The sequence below is a fragment of the Nylanderia fulva genome, unplaced genomic scaffold (genome assembly GCF_048542155.1).
Source record: "Nylanderia fulva isolate GAGA-0341 unplaced genomic scaffold, ASM4854215v1 Scaffold142, whole genome shotgun sequence".
Taxonomy (NCBI): Eukaryota; Metazoa; Arthropoda; class Insecta; order Hymenoptera; family Formicidae; genus Nylanderia; species Nylanderia fulva.
This window is the reverse complement of record NW_028189644.1, coordinates 137,460-151,602: the sequence shown is the minus strand read 5'-3', so window position 1 is coordinate 151,602 and position 14,143 is coordinate 137,460. Positions and strand designations below refer to the sequence as shown.

General features: G+C 44.5%; 4 protein-coding genes across 4 annotated transcripts; 2 read left to right on the top strand and 2 right to left on the bottom strand.

The window, feature by feature from the left end:
* Nucleotides 1-1,103: 1,103 nt before the first annotated feature.
* LOC146724227 (uncharacterized) lies at nt 1,104-1,913 on the bottom strand. Its single transcript, XM_085480315.1, has one exon. The coding sequence runs from the start codon at nt 1,911-1,913 to the stop codon at nt 1,104-1,106; it is 810 nt and encodes a 269-aa protein (XP_085336441.1).
* Nucleotides 1,914-5,589: 3,676 nt separating this feature from the next.
* LOC146724226 (uncharacterized) lies at nt 5,590-6,999 on the top strand. Its single transcript, XM_085480313.1, has one exon. The coding sequence runs from the start codon at nt 5,590-5,592 to the stop codon at nt 6,997-6,999; it is 1,410 nt and encodes a 469-aa protein (XP_085336439.1).
* Nucleotides 7,000-7,002: 3 nt separating this feature from the next.
* LOC114928270 (uncharacterized) lies at nt 7,003-9,871 on the top strand. The gene is made up of 2 exons (XM_029299351.2): nt 7,003-9,037; nt 9,087-9,871. Exons 1-2 carry the CDS (start codon nt 7,003-7,005, stop codon nt 9,869-9,871), a joined length of 2,820 nt encoding a protein of 939 aa, XP_029155184.2.
* Nucleotides 9,872-11,664: 1,793 nt separating this feature from the next.
* On the bottom strand, nt 11,665-13,853 carry LOC146724225 (uncharacterized). Its single transcript, XM_085480326.1, has 2 exons — nt 13,155-13,853; nt 11,665-12,785 (listed from the first exon to the last, which is right to left on the bottom strand). Exons 1-2 carry the CDS (start codon nt 13,488-13,490, stop codon nt 11,712-11,714), a joined length of 1,410 nt encoding a protein of 469 aa, XP_085336452.1. The 5' UTR covers nt 13,491-13,853; the 3' UTR covers nt 11,665-11,711.
* Between the last annotated feature and the right edge of the window lie 290 nt (nt 13,854-14,143).

Below are 14,143 nucleotides of genomic sequence, written 5' to 3'. Positions count from 1 at the left end.
CGCAAATTGTAGTTTTGTAAACGTTCGAACACTTTCTCTAGACGCTCTAAATGTATCTCGTCCGTAGGTCCGCTGACCTTTATATCGTCCAGGAATACACTGACCCCGGGGATATCTCGTAAGATATTCTCGATTTCTCTCTGCCAAATCGCGGGGGCCGACGCGATACCGTACATCAAACGCGTCGGACGATACAGTCCTTTCGGAGTGTTTAAAGTCAACGCTGGTCTATCTTCCAGATTTACTTCTAATTGTAAATAAGCTTGTTGCAAATCAATCTTTGAAAAGGTAACCCTCCCCCCCCTCCCCGCCAAGGTTGAGAACAACTCATCGACGGTTGGTAAGGGGTGCTCATCCACTACTAGTTGCGGATTTACTGTAACGCTGTAATCGCCGCAAATGCGGACTCAATTATTCTTTTTGAGTACCGGAACAATCGGTGTTGCCCATTCCGATGAATTTACTTTTTCGAAAACTCCGTTTTCGACTAACTCGTTTAATTCTCGCTCTATTAGCGGTAGAAGTTTAAAGGGAACGCTTTGCGACTTTAAAAAAATCGGTTTTGTATCTGGCTTGAAAGACAGGCGGGCCTGTAATCCCGTAATCCTCGAAAGTCCCGGGGTAAGCGTATTCTGGTATTTGCTCAAAATTTCCTGTAATTTATTTTGACGCACTGTTGCTAGGGAATGTACCGTATTTGTATTCGCCTCTCAAAGGAATGTACTCAATGGACGTTTACCCAAAAATTTACGTAACCATTCTCGCCCTAACAACGGTTCTTTGGTTAATTTTGTTAAGTAAATATTTAACGCGTAACAAACACCTCGATAGTGTACTGAAACCGTAATATAACCTTCTATTTTTACCTTCTGTTTAGAGTACGTACTCAATTGAATGTCTGTTTTATGCACGGCAACTTTAGTAAAAAGGCGTATCGCTTGTTCGTAATTCATGATCGTTACGGCTGCCCCCGAGTCTACCTCGAACGTAACCCGGATGCCGTTTACCTTTACTGTCGTGTAAAATTTTTTACGGTTCTCGGTGTGTTCCAAAGACAGGATCTCATTTAACTGATTTGCCTCACGGTTACAGAAACAGACGGCCTATAAATGTCCCTTTATTCCGCAACCCTTGCACTCAATATCCCGGCTGAGCGTGCATTTGGTGGCCAGACGTCCTTTTCCACACCTGTAACAATTTACATTTGTATTTGAGTTAGCGCGTACATTTGGTGCCTTAGGTTTATTGAAGTTTTTCCTTGTATTTGTGTCCTTCGTTGCCGGCTTCTGCGATCTCGCCCAAGGTCCTCTTTGTTTTGATGCTTTGTTGTTGACGTAGTTCACCGCGACCTCGGTCCTGGAATGTAGTTGGTCGGTGTCTCGTTCCGATAATTCCATGCCGGTGGCAACGAACACTGCCTTATCGAAGGTGAGGTCCTTCGTCTCCAAAAGCCGAGATTGTATTCGTTTACTTAATAAACCGAACACAAATTGATTCCGCAACGCAGTTTGCAAGTAGTCCCCGAAATTGCAGTTGATGCTGAGCTTATGCAGTGCGGCGACGTACTGTTGTATCGTCTCCTCGTCCGCCTGCTTTTGTTGGTGGAAACGGAAGTTTTCTGTAATCTCGAGAGGAACCGGCGTGTACACGTCCGCCAATAATCGCTTCAATTCGTTGTACGTTTTTGTGTATGGATCGCCTGGCTCTACTTTATTGCTCACTATGTCAAACGCCGTCGGACCAATGTAATGTAAGAGGTACGGCACTCGAGATGCTTCCGGAATCCGGAAAAGCGTGAACGCCTCTTCCAATCGTTGTAGCCATCGACGCCACGCGCCTTGTTTCGGATCAAAAGACTCGATGGTGAAATTTGCCTGTACCATCGGCTGTATTGCCGTCGGCGGGTGCGTCATCGTACTTAACGTTCAGAACTTGGTACTGTTCCACGCTCTTCCGCCGCAAAAAAAAAAGAGATGTACGTACGTGGCACGTGATCGGTTTGCGTCCGAGATTTATTCAGTCTTCACTGGCTTCGCACACTCAATCCCATCCTCGTCGCCAAAATTGTTATGTATTCGGAACAGTGTGGAAGGTAGGAAATAGAGAATTACACCCGTGCCGTAAATTCACTAATAACGATATATATATTTGTGACTCAAATATACTTGCGGTTCCATCGCAAGGCTAAACGCAAATGGCCAAGTCAAGTCGGCCAGACGCGCGCAGTTCGGGGGCCTGAACCTGGCCCGATTCGGCGCAGAACGGTCGACTGCGCCAATGCTAGACGCGCAAGTAGTACAAGACGGCGCGTCCTTTTGAAAACTTATGAATATATCTAACAGGTATGATTACCGAAAATGGAATATTTTACAAAGATATTTAACATTTTATGTCAAAAAATTGTTAGCTTCTAACCTTTATAATTCAAAGAGCACTTAATGAAAAATAATTTTATTATAGTGTTTTGAAAAGCTCTCGAGATAAGCTACAAGAATATGTAATAAAAAATATAAGATTTCATCTAAGAAATTTGAGGTGACCTTATTCTGACCTTGCTAACGCCGTCCAAGGTCAAATTGATAAGATTAGTAAATAGATTTTTTTCCCTACAATTTTTGTCTGAAACTTTTTTCTGTAAAACATATACTTTTCGAGATTGTTCAGTATTCCGATCTTTTTGGGGCACCCTGTATATATATATATATATATATATATATTTATATTTATATTAGAATATCGCAAAAAATATATAGGTGGAGAAAATATTGAGAATTTCAAAATTATCTTTATTTTTAGAATGATCTCAAGAATACAAAATTTCACTGTAGACATCAGTTGCAGGACACCCTGTATATATGTACATACATACATACATAATATATATATATATATATATATATATATATATATATATATATTGTATATATGTATATATAAATGAAGAGTTTAACAAGACTCTATCATATAAATATATATTTAAAGTATAAGACAGGCGATAAGAGCCGATCGCGGAAGACAGTGCGTTATCCCAACGAAACTAAATTTTTCGTTAGAATTAAATATCTGTGCACAAGGCACCAAATTTTACTTGGTCACTGCCAAGATTTTAAAATATGAAATAATCTCATATTTGAGATTTAATTTCAATAATCCTTTAACCCCCCTACGGAAATAAATAAATGCAAGAGAAAAATATAGATTCGAAAGTCGCTGAATCGAGAATCGAACCCGAGACCTTTTGCTTGCCGGGCGACTGCTCTTCCATCTGAGCTATTCAGATCCTTTTGATTCTACACTTTTCTCTGATATATATAATAATGTTGATAAACAAACGCCTTTAAGCCAGCGTGTATAAGTTAAGAGTTTAACAAGGCTCTGTCATATAAACATATATTTAAAGTATAAGACAGGCGATAAGAGCCGATCGCGGAAGACAGTGCGTTATCCCAACGAAACTAAATTTTTACTTGGCAGTGACCAAGTAAAATTTGGTGCCTTGTGCACAGATATTTAATTCTAACAAAAAATTTAGTTTTGTTGGGATAACGCACTGTCTTCCGCGATCGGCTCTTATCGCCTGTCTTATACTTTAAATATATATTTATATATAAATGTATGTATTATATATATGTATGTATGTATAAAGGTGTCCTGCAACTGATGTCTACAGTGAAACTTAGATTTGTATTCTTGAGATCATTCTAAAAATAAACATGATTTTGAAATTTTCAAGATTTTCTCCATCTATAAATTTTTTGCGATATTCTAATGATACCCCTTTCATTCTTATTCAACATTTATGGGGTTCAATTTTTATAAAATTTTTTTACATAAATAAATATATATATATATAATTTCGAAAAATAACAATTTCTGAATAATAAAGCAGTCACTTGCTTATTTTATACTAGCTTTTCGGACCGCGCTTCGCGCGGTCCTCATATAGCCTATATTAATTCCGTTTTAACAAAAAATTAATTCTTTTTTTGTAATACCGCGAACTACTTCCACATTTGTTATCCGACTTTCACGAAATTTATACCAAAATAAATATTTAAATTTTTTTGTGGATGACTACTATATTATCTATTTCTTTCTCCCAGATATTTTATTTTACACCGCGTTTTGCTGTTCGAAAATCGAACGTCTAACGCAAGCTGAAAAGGCTTAAAACATTATTGCGTTAAAATTCATGCAGTCTTTTCATTCACATGCAACATGCAGCATGCTTAATTTTATATTAATATTATTTCAAATAGCGCTCGGCCGCACAGGTATACGTATACCCCGCGCCTGCGAAAAGGAAGCGCTTACGTCAAATCACCGATAATGGTAAACACCGCGGTCGCGCGAGAGGAGATACAATTTAGTCCCGATAATAACAAAACGACTATTTTTCTGAAAGTAAATAATTACACTAAACGCTCTTTCGACCTCAGCCGAACGATAGAATAAAGAGAATTGTTCTCGACTGTTCTAGAAACACGGGCCTATAAAAACCTCCTCTCTCGTGATCGCGGGGCTCTTTTCCGATTGCTTGTCGCGTCAAGAGTGTGCTTCTACTGTACGAAAAAGATCGCTTGTCTTTTTCGTTTTTTCACATCTAATTACCGTTGCTTGCGGAACATTTAGTTATTAATTACCGACTCGGCTATTTCTTTTGGTTTATTCTTATTAGTTAATTCTCGGGCAATTTCTGTGCGGTTTAAATAATTGTAATTTTTGTTGTTCGTAGTTTAAATATAATTTTTGTTCACGTTACGCGTGTGTTGAGTGCAGTGCTTCGCTGTCTTTTCGCTTCCGACCTTCCTATCCTGCCTTCCGTCGTGCACATTATTTGGTCCTTCGAGCCGGATCCTCAGGAACCTCCTTTGAATCCGGTGCCACGGAAGCAATAGTGAATCAGTCGGTGACCAGTGCTTCTGGAAAAAAGAAACAGTTTTAGAGATGACAGACACTAAGGCAATCATTGCCACAGCCACAGTGCTATACGGCAAGATCTCGCGCGCGTACGAGAACCTTCGGAAGCTCGGCGAGGCCAATATCACCCTCGGCGCGGTGGAGGCCCGGCTTCAAAATCTCGAGAAGCTGTGGGAGAAATTTGACGCGATTAACGATACGTTAGCCGATCGTGTGGACGAAATACGACATGAGGTTTACGCCAAACAAGATATCCCTTCGTTGGGCGAGGAGGTTTACCTGCAGAACAAGGGCCTCATGCTCGATCTGAAGAGCGCTCTTCAACGACAAGAGCATACATCCAGATCAATTTCGGCAGCGACACCGGCCGCCGCTTCTCGGACCGCATTGCCTAAAATTCAGCCGCCGACCTTCGCCGGGAAGTACGAAGACTGGCCTTCCTTCCGAGACCTCTTTCAGTCCATCATTGGCAGGAACCAGGCAGCCAGACCTGTTGAGAAATTGCACTATCTCAAACTCTGTGTCAAGGGTGATGCGGAGCTACTAATACGCAACCTGAACACTACAGAGGAAAATTACGAAATCGCCTGGAAGACGCTGAGCGATTTTTACGAAAACACAAAGTTGTTAACCCGAAACTACCTCAACAACTTCCTGGCGCTTTCTAAGATGAAAAGCGAATCCGCAGTTGAACTGGGGCGACTCTTCCACGGCGTAAAAACAACAATCAGCTCGCTGAAGAGCATCGATCGGCCCATCGATCGCACGGAGGACCTCTTTGTGCATCTGGTCGTTGAGCTCCTCGACAATCGTTCTCGTCGAGAATGGGAGAGCGTCATCAGTCACACGACCAACCCGCCTACCTACGCCGAGCTGGAAGCCTTCATCGAGCGACGACTTCATACTTTGGAGGCACTGTTTCCAGTCAAGAACGACAGCCGCAACCACAGCAGTGCAAAATCAACCCGGAGCCATCACGTGAAGAAAGCTGAACCGAAGGATAGGTCCAGAAGTCGGTGCGCAGATTGCCAGGACGATCACTTTATAATGTTTTGTGGCAATTACAAGGAGAAAACGGCTATGGCCCGCAGGCAGTTTGTCAACGATCAAAATCTCTGTTCAAACTGCCTGGGTCGACACCAGCTTACGGAATGCGCGTCAAAAAAGACTTGCACTACGTGCGGCAGTCGGCATCACTCCTCGCTGCACGACGCCTTCTGCAACGCCCAGATCGCCACGACATCACACTTAGCGCAAGGATCGCACCCTGCCTCTGTCACGGTGTTGCTCGCCACAGCTCGAGTCCGCGTCCTCGATTGCCACGGATCCTGGCATTCCGCCCGAGCGCTGATCGACCAGGGCTCAGAGTCGTCCATCATATCGGAGCGATTAGTTCAACGACTGCGACTGCCTCGCCTGCCCGCCGCCGTCAGCGTCTATGGACTCGGCGAGAAAAGGACGGGAGTTGCCAAAGGCAAGGTTCAGCTTACCTTTCGAGCGCACAACGGTGACCAGTCCAACTCCGTCGCCGCCTTGATCTTGCCGAAGCTCACTCTCTTCGCCGGAGGATGCCGCCAAAGTCTGCAATCCTGGACCCATCTTAAGGACCTAGAGCTCGCCGATCCAGAATTCCGTTCCGCGGATCCAGTAGACCTTCTGCTGGGCGCCGACGTCTACGTAGTAATCATCCGCGAGGGCCTAAAAAAGGGGGGTCATCAGAAACCGGTGGCACAGCAGACCTCTCTAGGATGGATACTCTCAGGCACCATCAATGAGAATGCACGCGGCCAGCGTGTTTCTACTCACCATTGCCAAATCGAGGAGGACGAGGACATCACCTGCTTGGTGCGGCGGTTCTGGGAGCAGGAGGAAGTTCGTCGGCCATCTCCGATCCTCACCAAGGCCGAACTTGAGTGCAAAGAGCACTATCGCCGACATCATACTCGCTCTCCAGACGGCCGGTATATCGTGCGCCTGCCCACGATTGACTCTCTGCCGGACCTCTCAGGAACAATCCGCGCCGCCCGCCGAGCTCTGCAACACACTGAGAAAAAATTTGAGAGAGACAGCAAATTTTAAACCATGTACGTGGAATTCATGCAACAATATTTGAACCTGCGACACATGAGGCCTGCTCCGTCGTCAACTAAATCGCATCCAGGGGCTTGCTACCTGCCCCATCACGGGGTATTGCGTCCGGACAGCTTATCAACCAAACTGAGGGTCGTCTTCAACGGTTCGAGCTCCTTGCCAAACGGAGACTCCCTTAATAAATATCTCGCAACTGGTCCGAATCTGCTGCCTTCGCTAGCCGACATCCTGCTGCGCTGGCGACGTCATCGCTACGTCTTCGCGACTGACATCGAAAAGATGTATAGGCAGATACTGGTGCACCCCGACGATCAAAACCTGCAAAGGATATTGTGGAGAGAGAACGCCAACGACGAAATCAAGGAGTACTGGCTAGGTACCGTTACTTACGGTCTATCCTGTGCTCCTTATCTGGCGATCCGCACTTTACGCCAACTGGCCGAGGACGAAGGACATCGCTACCCGAAAGGAGCCCTCATCCTGCTGAGCGACGTCTACATGGACGACATCCTGGCCGGTGCGGAGACCATGGAGGAAGCCGAAGTAATGCTGCAACAGCTGATTGATATCTGCAAGGCGGGCGGCTTCTCACTTAAAAAGTGGTCGGCAAACCACTCGCTACTGCTGAACGAAGTGGAGCCCGACGACCGTCTTCAACGAGAGGCCAGATGGTGGCTGCCCGGCGAGAGTCACTCCACTCTCGGTTTACGCTGGCAACCACGTGACAATCGCTTCGCTTTCGCAACCAAACTGACCACGCTATCAACCTTCACCAAAAGGTCGGTACTATCTTTGACGGCGAAATTGTTTGATCCACTCGGCTGGTTGTCTCCAACTACCGTGCTGGCCAAGATCAACATTCAAACATTCTGGCTGCTGGGCCTTGACTGGAACGCGTCTCTACCAAGCGAGGAAGCGAGGAAATGGCTGCGGTTCCAGGACGAGCTAGCTGCAGTGGAAAACCTGGGCGTGCCTCGATGGTTAGGCAGCGTGGCAGACTTCCATAAGGAAATTCACGGGTTTGCCGATGCCTCCGAACGTGCCTACTCCGCCGTCCTCTACCTGCAAACCAAAACAAATGGAAGTAGCAGAGTGACGCTGTTGGCTGCGAAGACCAAGGTGGCTCCATTGAAGCAGGTATCCTTACCTCGTTTAGAATTATCGGCCGCCAATCTTCTCGCTCGACTGGTCGCCCACGTTGTCCCTCTTATTGGCGCAGAGAAGGCACCTCTACACCTGTGGTCGGATTCCACTGTGACTCTCGGTTGGATTCGGGGTCACCCCTCGTCGTGGGTCACTTACGTGGCTAACCGAGTAAGCGAGATCCAGACGCTGATCCCGGACGCCCACTGGCATCACGTACCAGGTCGAAAGAACCCAGCGGACTGTGCTTCCCGGGGACTCTATCCGAGCGAACTGGTTGACCACCCGCTCTGGTGGCAAGGTCCCGCATGGCTGACAGAGGCGAGCGGTCCTTGGACGACAAACAGCAAGGAAATGTCAGCGGAGGACCTCCTAGAGAGACGAGTCCGGACCCACGTCGCCACCGTTACCGAGCTGACGTTCGAGTCGGAATTGCTGCTGCGCTACTCCTTGCTGAAGCGATTGCTGCGGATTACGGCTTGGTGCCGTCGCTGGTTGCTGATTCACCGTCAGCTCCGCCACGCGCAAAGCCAGCCTGGCGTGATCAGCTCCGACGAACTGACGGAAGCCCGCCTCTCCTGGGTAAGGTTGATCCAGGCTAGAATATTTACAAAAGAAATCAGAAGGCTGCAAAATGGAACGCCTCTGCCGTCGCGAAGCTTCCTGCAGAAACTGACTCCATTCTTGGACAGCGAGGGACTTCTACGAGTCGGCGGGCGCCTCAGAAACGCTAACCTGCAGTACAATGCCACTCATCCGCCAATACTGCCCAGCGAGTCGACATTCACCCTCCTCGTCGTAGATGACCACCACCAGCGAACTTTACACGGCGGTACTCAGATGACCGTGTGCTCCCTGCGCCGGGAGTATTGGGTCCCTCGAGGTCGGTCTTTGGTGAAAAGACACATCAGCCGATGTATAAGGTGCACTAGATGGCGAACCGCCATCCCACAGCCTCTCATGGGCGATCTCCAATCCAAGGGTCACACCAAGCAGGCCGTTTCTCCACACCGGCGTCGACTACGCCGGTCCGGTTTGGCTGAGAACCTCGAAGAGCCGCGGACACAAAGCAACTAAAGGGTTCATTGTAATTTTTGTGTGTTTAGCCTCTCGAGCCGTTCACCTCGACGTAGCCTCGGACTACTCCGCCGACGCCTTCATCGCAGCCTTGCGCCGGTTCATCTCAAGGCGAGGGGTCTGCATCACCTTATACAGTGACTGCGGTACCAACTGCGTGGGTGCTGATAGGCAGCTAAGCGCTCTCTTCTCCGCCGCCAGTGCCGACGGACGCCGCATCGCCTCATTCGCCGCACAGGAAAAGATCCAGTGGCATTTCAATCCACCGGCGGCACCGAACTTCGGCGGCTTGTGGGAAGCCGCGGTTAAATCGATGAAGCACCATCTGCAACGAGTCATAGGTGATGCGACCCTCACCTATGAGAAGCTGGCGACGCTACTTTCGCAGATAGAGGCTTGCCTCAATTCTCGACCGCTGCAGCCCTTGTCCGACGACCCTGAGGACGTAGCAGCTCTCACCGGGGCACTTCTTGATCGGTTCCGCTCTCTCCACAGTACCGGAACCGTCACTCGAACGAGAGCCGTCGGCCCGACTATCACGCTGGCAGCTCCTGCAACAGATGAGGGACCATTTCTGGTCCCGGTGGTCCAGCGAATACTTACACACGCTGGCCCATCGTCCAAAATGGTCCCGAGTTAACCAGGAAGCTCGCGTCGGTCGACTGTGTTTACTCCGCAGCGAGAACACTCTACCAACACGGTGGCCGCTCGCGCGCATCACGCGATTGCACCCCGGATCCGACGGCCACGTGCGCGTAGTCGAAATCCGTACCGCGAGTACTAATTTAACGCGCCCCGTCAGTAAACTTGTTTTCCTGGGGGTTGACAACGAAACTGCACGATAATCAGGCGTCAAGTGGCTCACATCCTTCTTTTCTTTCTTTCACATATCTTCATCGTTCTTCTCTCATCAATTGCACGCTCACTTTCACTTCACCAGCATACTGTCACATCAATCATCACTACATTCCTTTCATTGCTACACCCCTCTCATCGCTGCACTATTCTCATCACCAAACTATTCGCCTCATCATAAATCACGATTGACTCATTTATCTAAAATGCCCGGTCTTCGCGACACAAGAACCGACACGCGGCTATACTGTTACGCTCGCAATAAACAGCTGACCGATTCAGCATTCCTTTCGCGATCTAAGTTGGAGCACGTGAACTCCACGTGTCCGGAACTCGCGAGCGCGTGAACAGGCGCGCGCCCCCTCTCTCGCACTACTTAGTCGATTGCAGGTATACGGCAAGGCGGGCGGAATGTTCGAAAATCGAACGTCTAACGCAAGCTGAAAAGGCTTAAAACATTATTGCGTTAAAATTCATGCAATCTTTTCATTCACATGCAACATGCAGCATGCTTAATTTTATATTAATATTATTTCAAATAGCGCTCGGCCGCACAGGTATACGTATACCCCGCGCCTGCGAAAAGGAAGCGTTTACGTCGAATCATCGATAATGGTAAACACCGCGGTCGCGCGAGAGGAGATACAATTTAGTCCCGATAATAACAAAACGACTATTTTTCTAAAAGTAAATAATTACACTAAACGCTCTTTCGACCTCAGCCGAACGATAGAATAAAGAGAATTGTTCTCGACTGTTCTAGAAACACGGGCCTATAAAAACCTCCTCTCTCGTGATCGCGGGGCTCTTTTCCGATTGCTTGTCGCGTCAAGAGTGTGCTTCTACTGTACGAAAAAGATCGCTTGTCTTTTTCGTTTTTTCACGTCTAATTACCGTTGCTTGCGGAACATTTAGTTATTAATTACCGACTCGGCTATTTCTTTTGGTTTATTCTTATCAGTTAATTCTCGGGCAATTTCTGTGCGGTTTAAACAATTGTAATTTTTAAAAATAAAATCTCAACGGCAATCGGAGCCTGTGCGGACGACATGCACAAAATTAATAAATTAAAATGAGATCTCAAATCAAACTCATTTATCAAATTCTAAACGTTTCGACCCACTTCGGGTCTTCTTCAGTAGCTGCAAAATACAAAGAAACAAAAATAAAAGATAATCGGTACAAACAGAAAATTATAAAACTCATATACATACAATCCGCAAATAAATTAAATATCATTCTCCTCCCTATTCAAACCGTCCGGCCGTCGGAGCGTCTCCCTAACGGTGACCATCGTCAGGAAGGAAGCAGAGCAGTGACTCCCTTACCAACACTAATCAACATAGTATAGATTAAACGTAGAAAAATCCACAAAAATTAAAAATTAAAAACCGGGAAGTACACTCACCCCGACAGTAAAAACAGAGAGAAGACGATGCTACACGTGACACATCACTCTAACGACTGTGCGGTATTCTACCTAGACCCAGTTGATACATATATACGCAAAAAACAAATATAAAAAAATAAAAATAAAATATGAAAATAAAAATAAAAACAACTAAAACTTATCGGCACTCATGTCAAAGGTCTAATAAAAAAACCGGCTATGTATAATCACAAAGCTAGATTTTGGTAAATTTTTCTATTAACAGATCAAAATTCTCGTTTAATTTATCAGTGTCGCTATGTAAATTTAAACTATTCCTCTGCCGTTTTATGTGGATCATTTCGGATATCAAACGTTTACCTAAAAAAGGCTCCTCGTCTAAAACTTTTACATCCTCCCAATTAAATTCATGGTTCAATAATCTATGTTCCGATATGACTGATAATTGTGACGCGTTTCTTTTTATGTTGTTGCGATGTTCTTTCATCCTAGTTTTCAACAATCTACCCGTCTGCCCTACGTACGACGCATCACAATCCATACAATCAATTTTATAAACTACATTGTTATGGAGTTCCCTTGGTAACTTATCCTTGTGTACTTTAATGAATTTACGGAGACTGTTAATTGCTGTATAGGATGGAATGACATCCAAATCACGTGTAATGTCCTCAATTCTCTTCGATACATTATTAATATACGGAATATTAAAGTACGAAACTTTTTTCTGCGTAAGGATCTTGTCATTGCATATATTTGCTCTATTGTTATGCAACTTATTATTGTAGCGGAAGAACAACTTTTTTAACCGCGCTTGTAATGTTTGAAATATCAAATTGAGAGGATAATTATTAGACAAAAGAACTCCAATCATAGACTCAAAGTTACCTTTATGGAATTTCGGATGAGATAGCCAAAAAACTCTATCAATGAGGCTGATAATGGTGCCTTTTTTATGACAGAGAGGATGCTGCGATTCAAAATTTAAATATCTGCCTGAATACGTCGGCTTATGAAACAAATCAAACTCAATGCTCCCATTATTTATAATAATGGTGACGTCTAAAAAATTCAATCGGTTGTCAACCCCCTCCTCCATGGTGAACTGCAATCTAGGATGGAAAGAATTGAAAGTGTTTAAAACAATTTTAAGCATGGAGGGTGGGGCCGCCAACGCGATATCGTCAACATATCTAAAATAAAATGGAAATGACATTGGAATCGCAGCAATCGCTCTACTCTCCAAATCTTGCAACGTGATATCCGCAATGATCGGTGAGAGGGGGGAACCCATAGGCGTGCCAAAAGTCTGTTGATAACATACATTATTAAACATAAAATAAGTCGAATTCATAATAAAACGAATTGCCAATAAAAATTCATCTCGTGGAATAATACACTCTTTTTCAATATACCCCCATCTGTTAATTAAACTATCAATAGCCATATCCAATGGTACATTGGTGAACAATGATGCAACATCTAGTGAAACTAGCTTCACATCACTATCCACACATAAACCATTTAATTTGTTCACTAATTGGAAACTATCAGAAATAGCCAAATCAGGTTTCGGAATTGCCTTATATATTATCTTATGTAAAAATTTTGCCAAGTAATAAAGAGGTGTATTCCTAGATGACACGATGACACGTAAAGGGCAATTCGGTTTATGCACCTTCGGCAGACCATACGCTCTCGGTAGAACCCCGTCCGTGCAGTTCAGGGATTTATATGTTGTTGAAGAAATGTAATTCTTCATTTTCCATCTCATTAAAATTCCGTGTAATTGATTAATTAGGTTCCTAGTCGGATCTTTTTTAACAACAGTATAAGTATCCCGGTCAGCCAGCAAATCACACATTTTGTCCATGTACATATCTCTGTTCATCGCAACCGTGATGTTACCTTTATCCGCCTTCATAAATAAAATATCGGGATTGTCTTGGATGAATTTACCCGTCAATTTGTAAGCCTTACAAAAACTATTTTTTGTGTGAGCTTTTTCAGACATGGAAATATGGAATTTATTTATTATGGGAAAGGCTCTATTTCTGACTGCAGATCGTTTTTCCACAGGGAGTTTAAAAATATTTTGTTCTACATTCTTCAACAACTCTATGGTGGTTTTATCTTTGTCAAATACTGGCAGACAGAAGTTCTCTCCTAACCGCAACAAATCTCGAATTTCAACCGGTATCGATACGGATGATAAATTTAAAAACCATTTATCTCTTTTGTCAGCAACATCAGGATTTAAAGAAACAAAGGAAGTCGGGTTCAAGGAAACGCTGAGAGACTGAGACGGCCCTGACTCACATGGCCTTGAAGAAAATTCTTTCGTACATGTGTAATAATATTGGATAGGACGAATATTTCTATTATTGAATTTATTTTGTTTATCTAAGAGCCATCTAAATTTATCATCCAGTCGAACCCGCTCCTTATTATAAAAATAATGTAATGATCTGCTTTGCTCACCGAAAAACCCATCGCAATAACACACTGGGAGATCTATCATGATGTAACGAACGATTTCATAAATATCTAATCTAACTTTGTGCCTCTGTCTATGAGCATCATAAATTTCATTTCTTAAAATGTCTTTAATAGTACGTTTAATAATAAATTTGTGTTTCAATGCAGACTTATAATGATATAAATTAT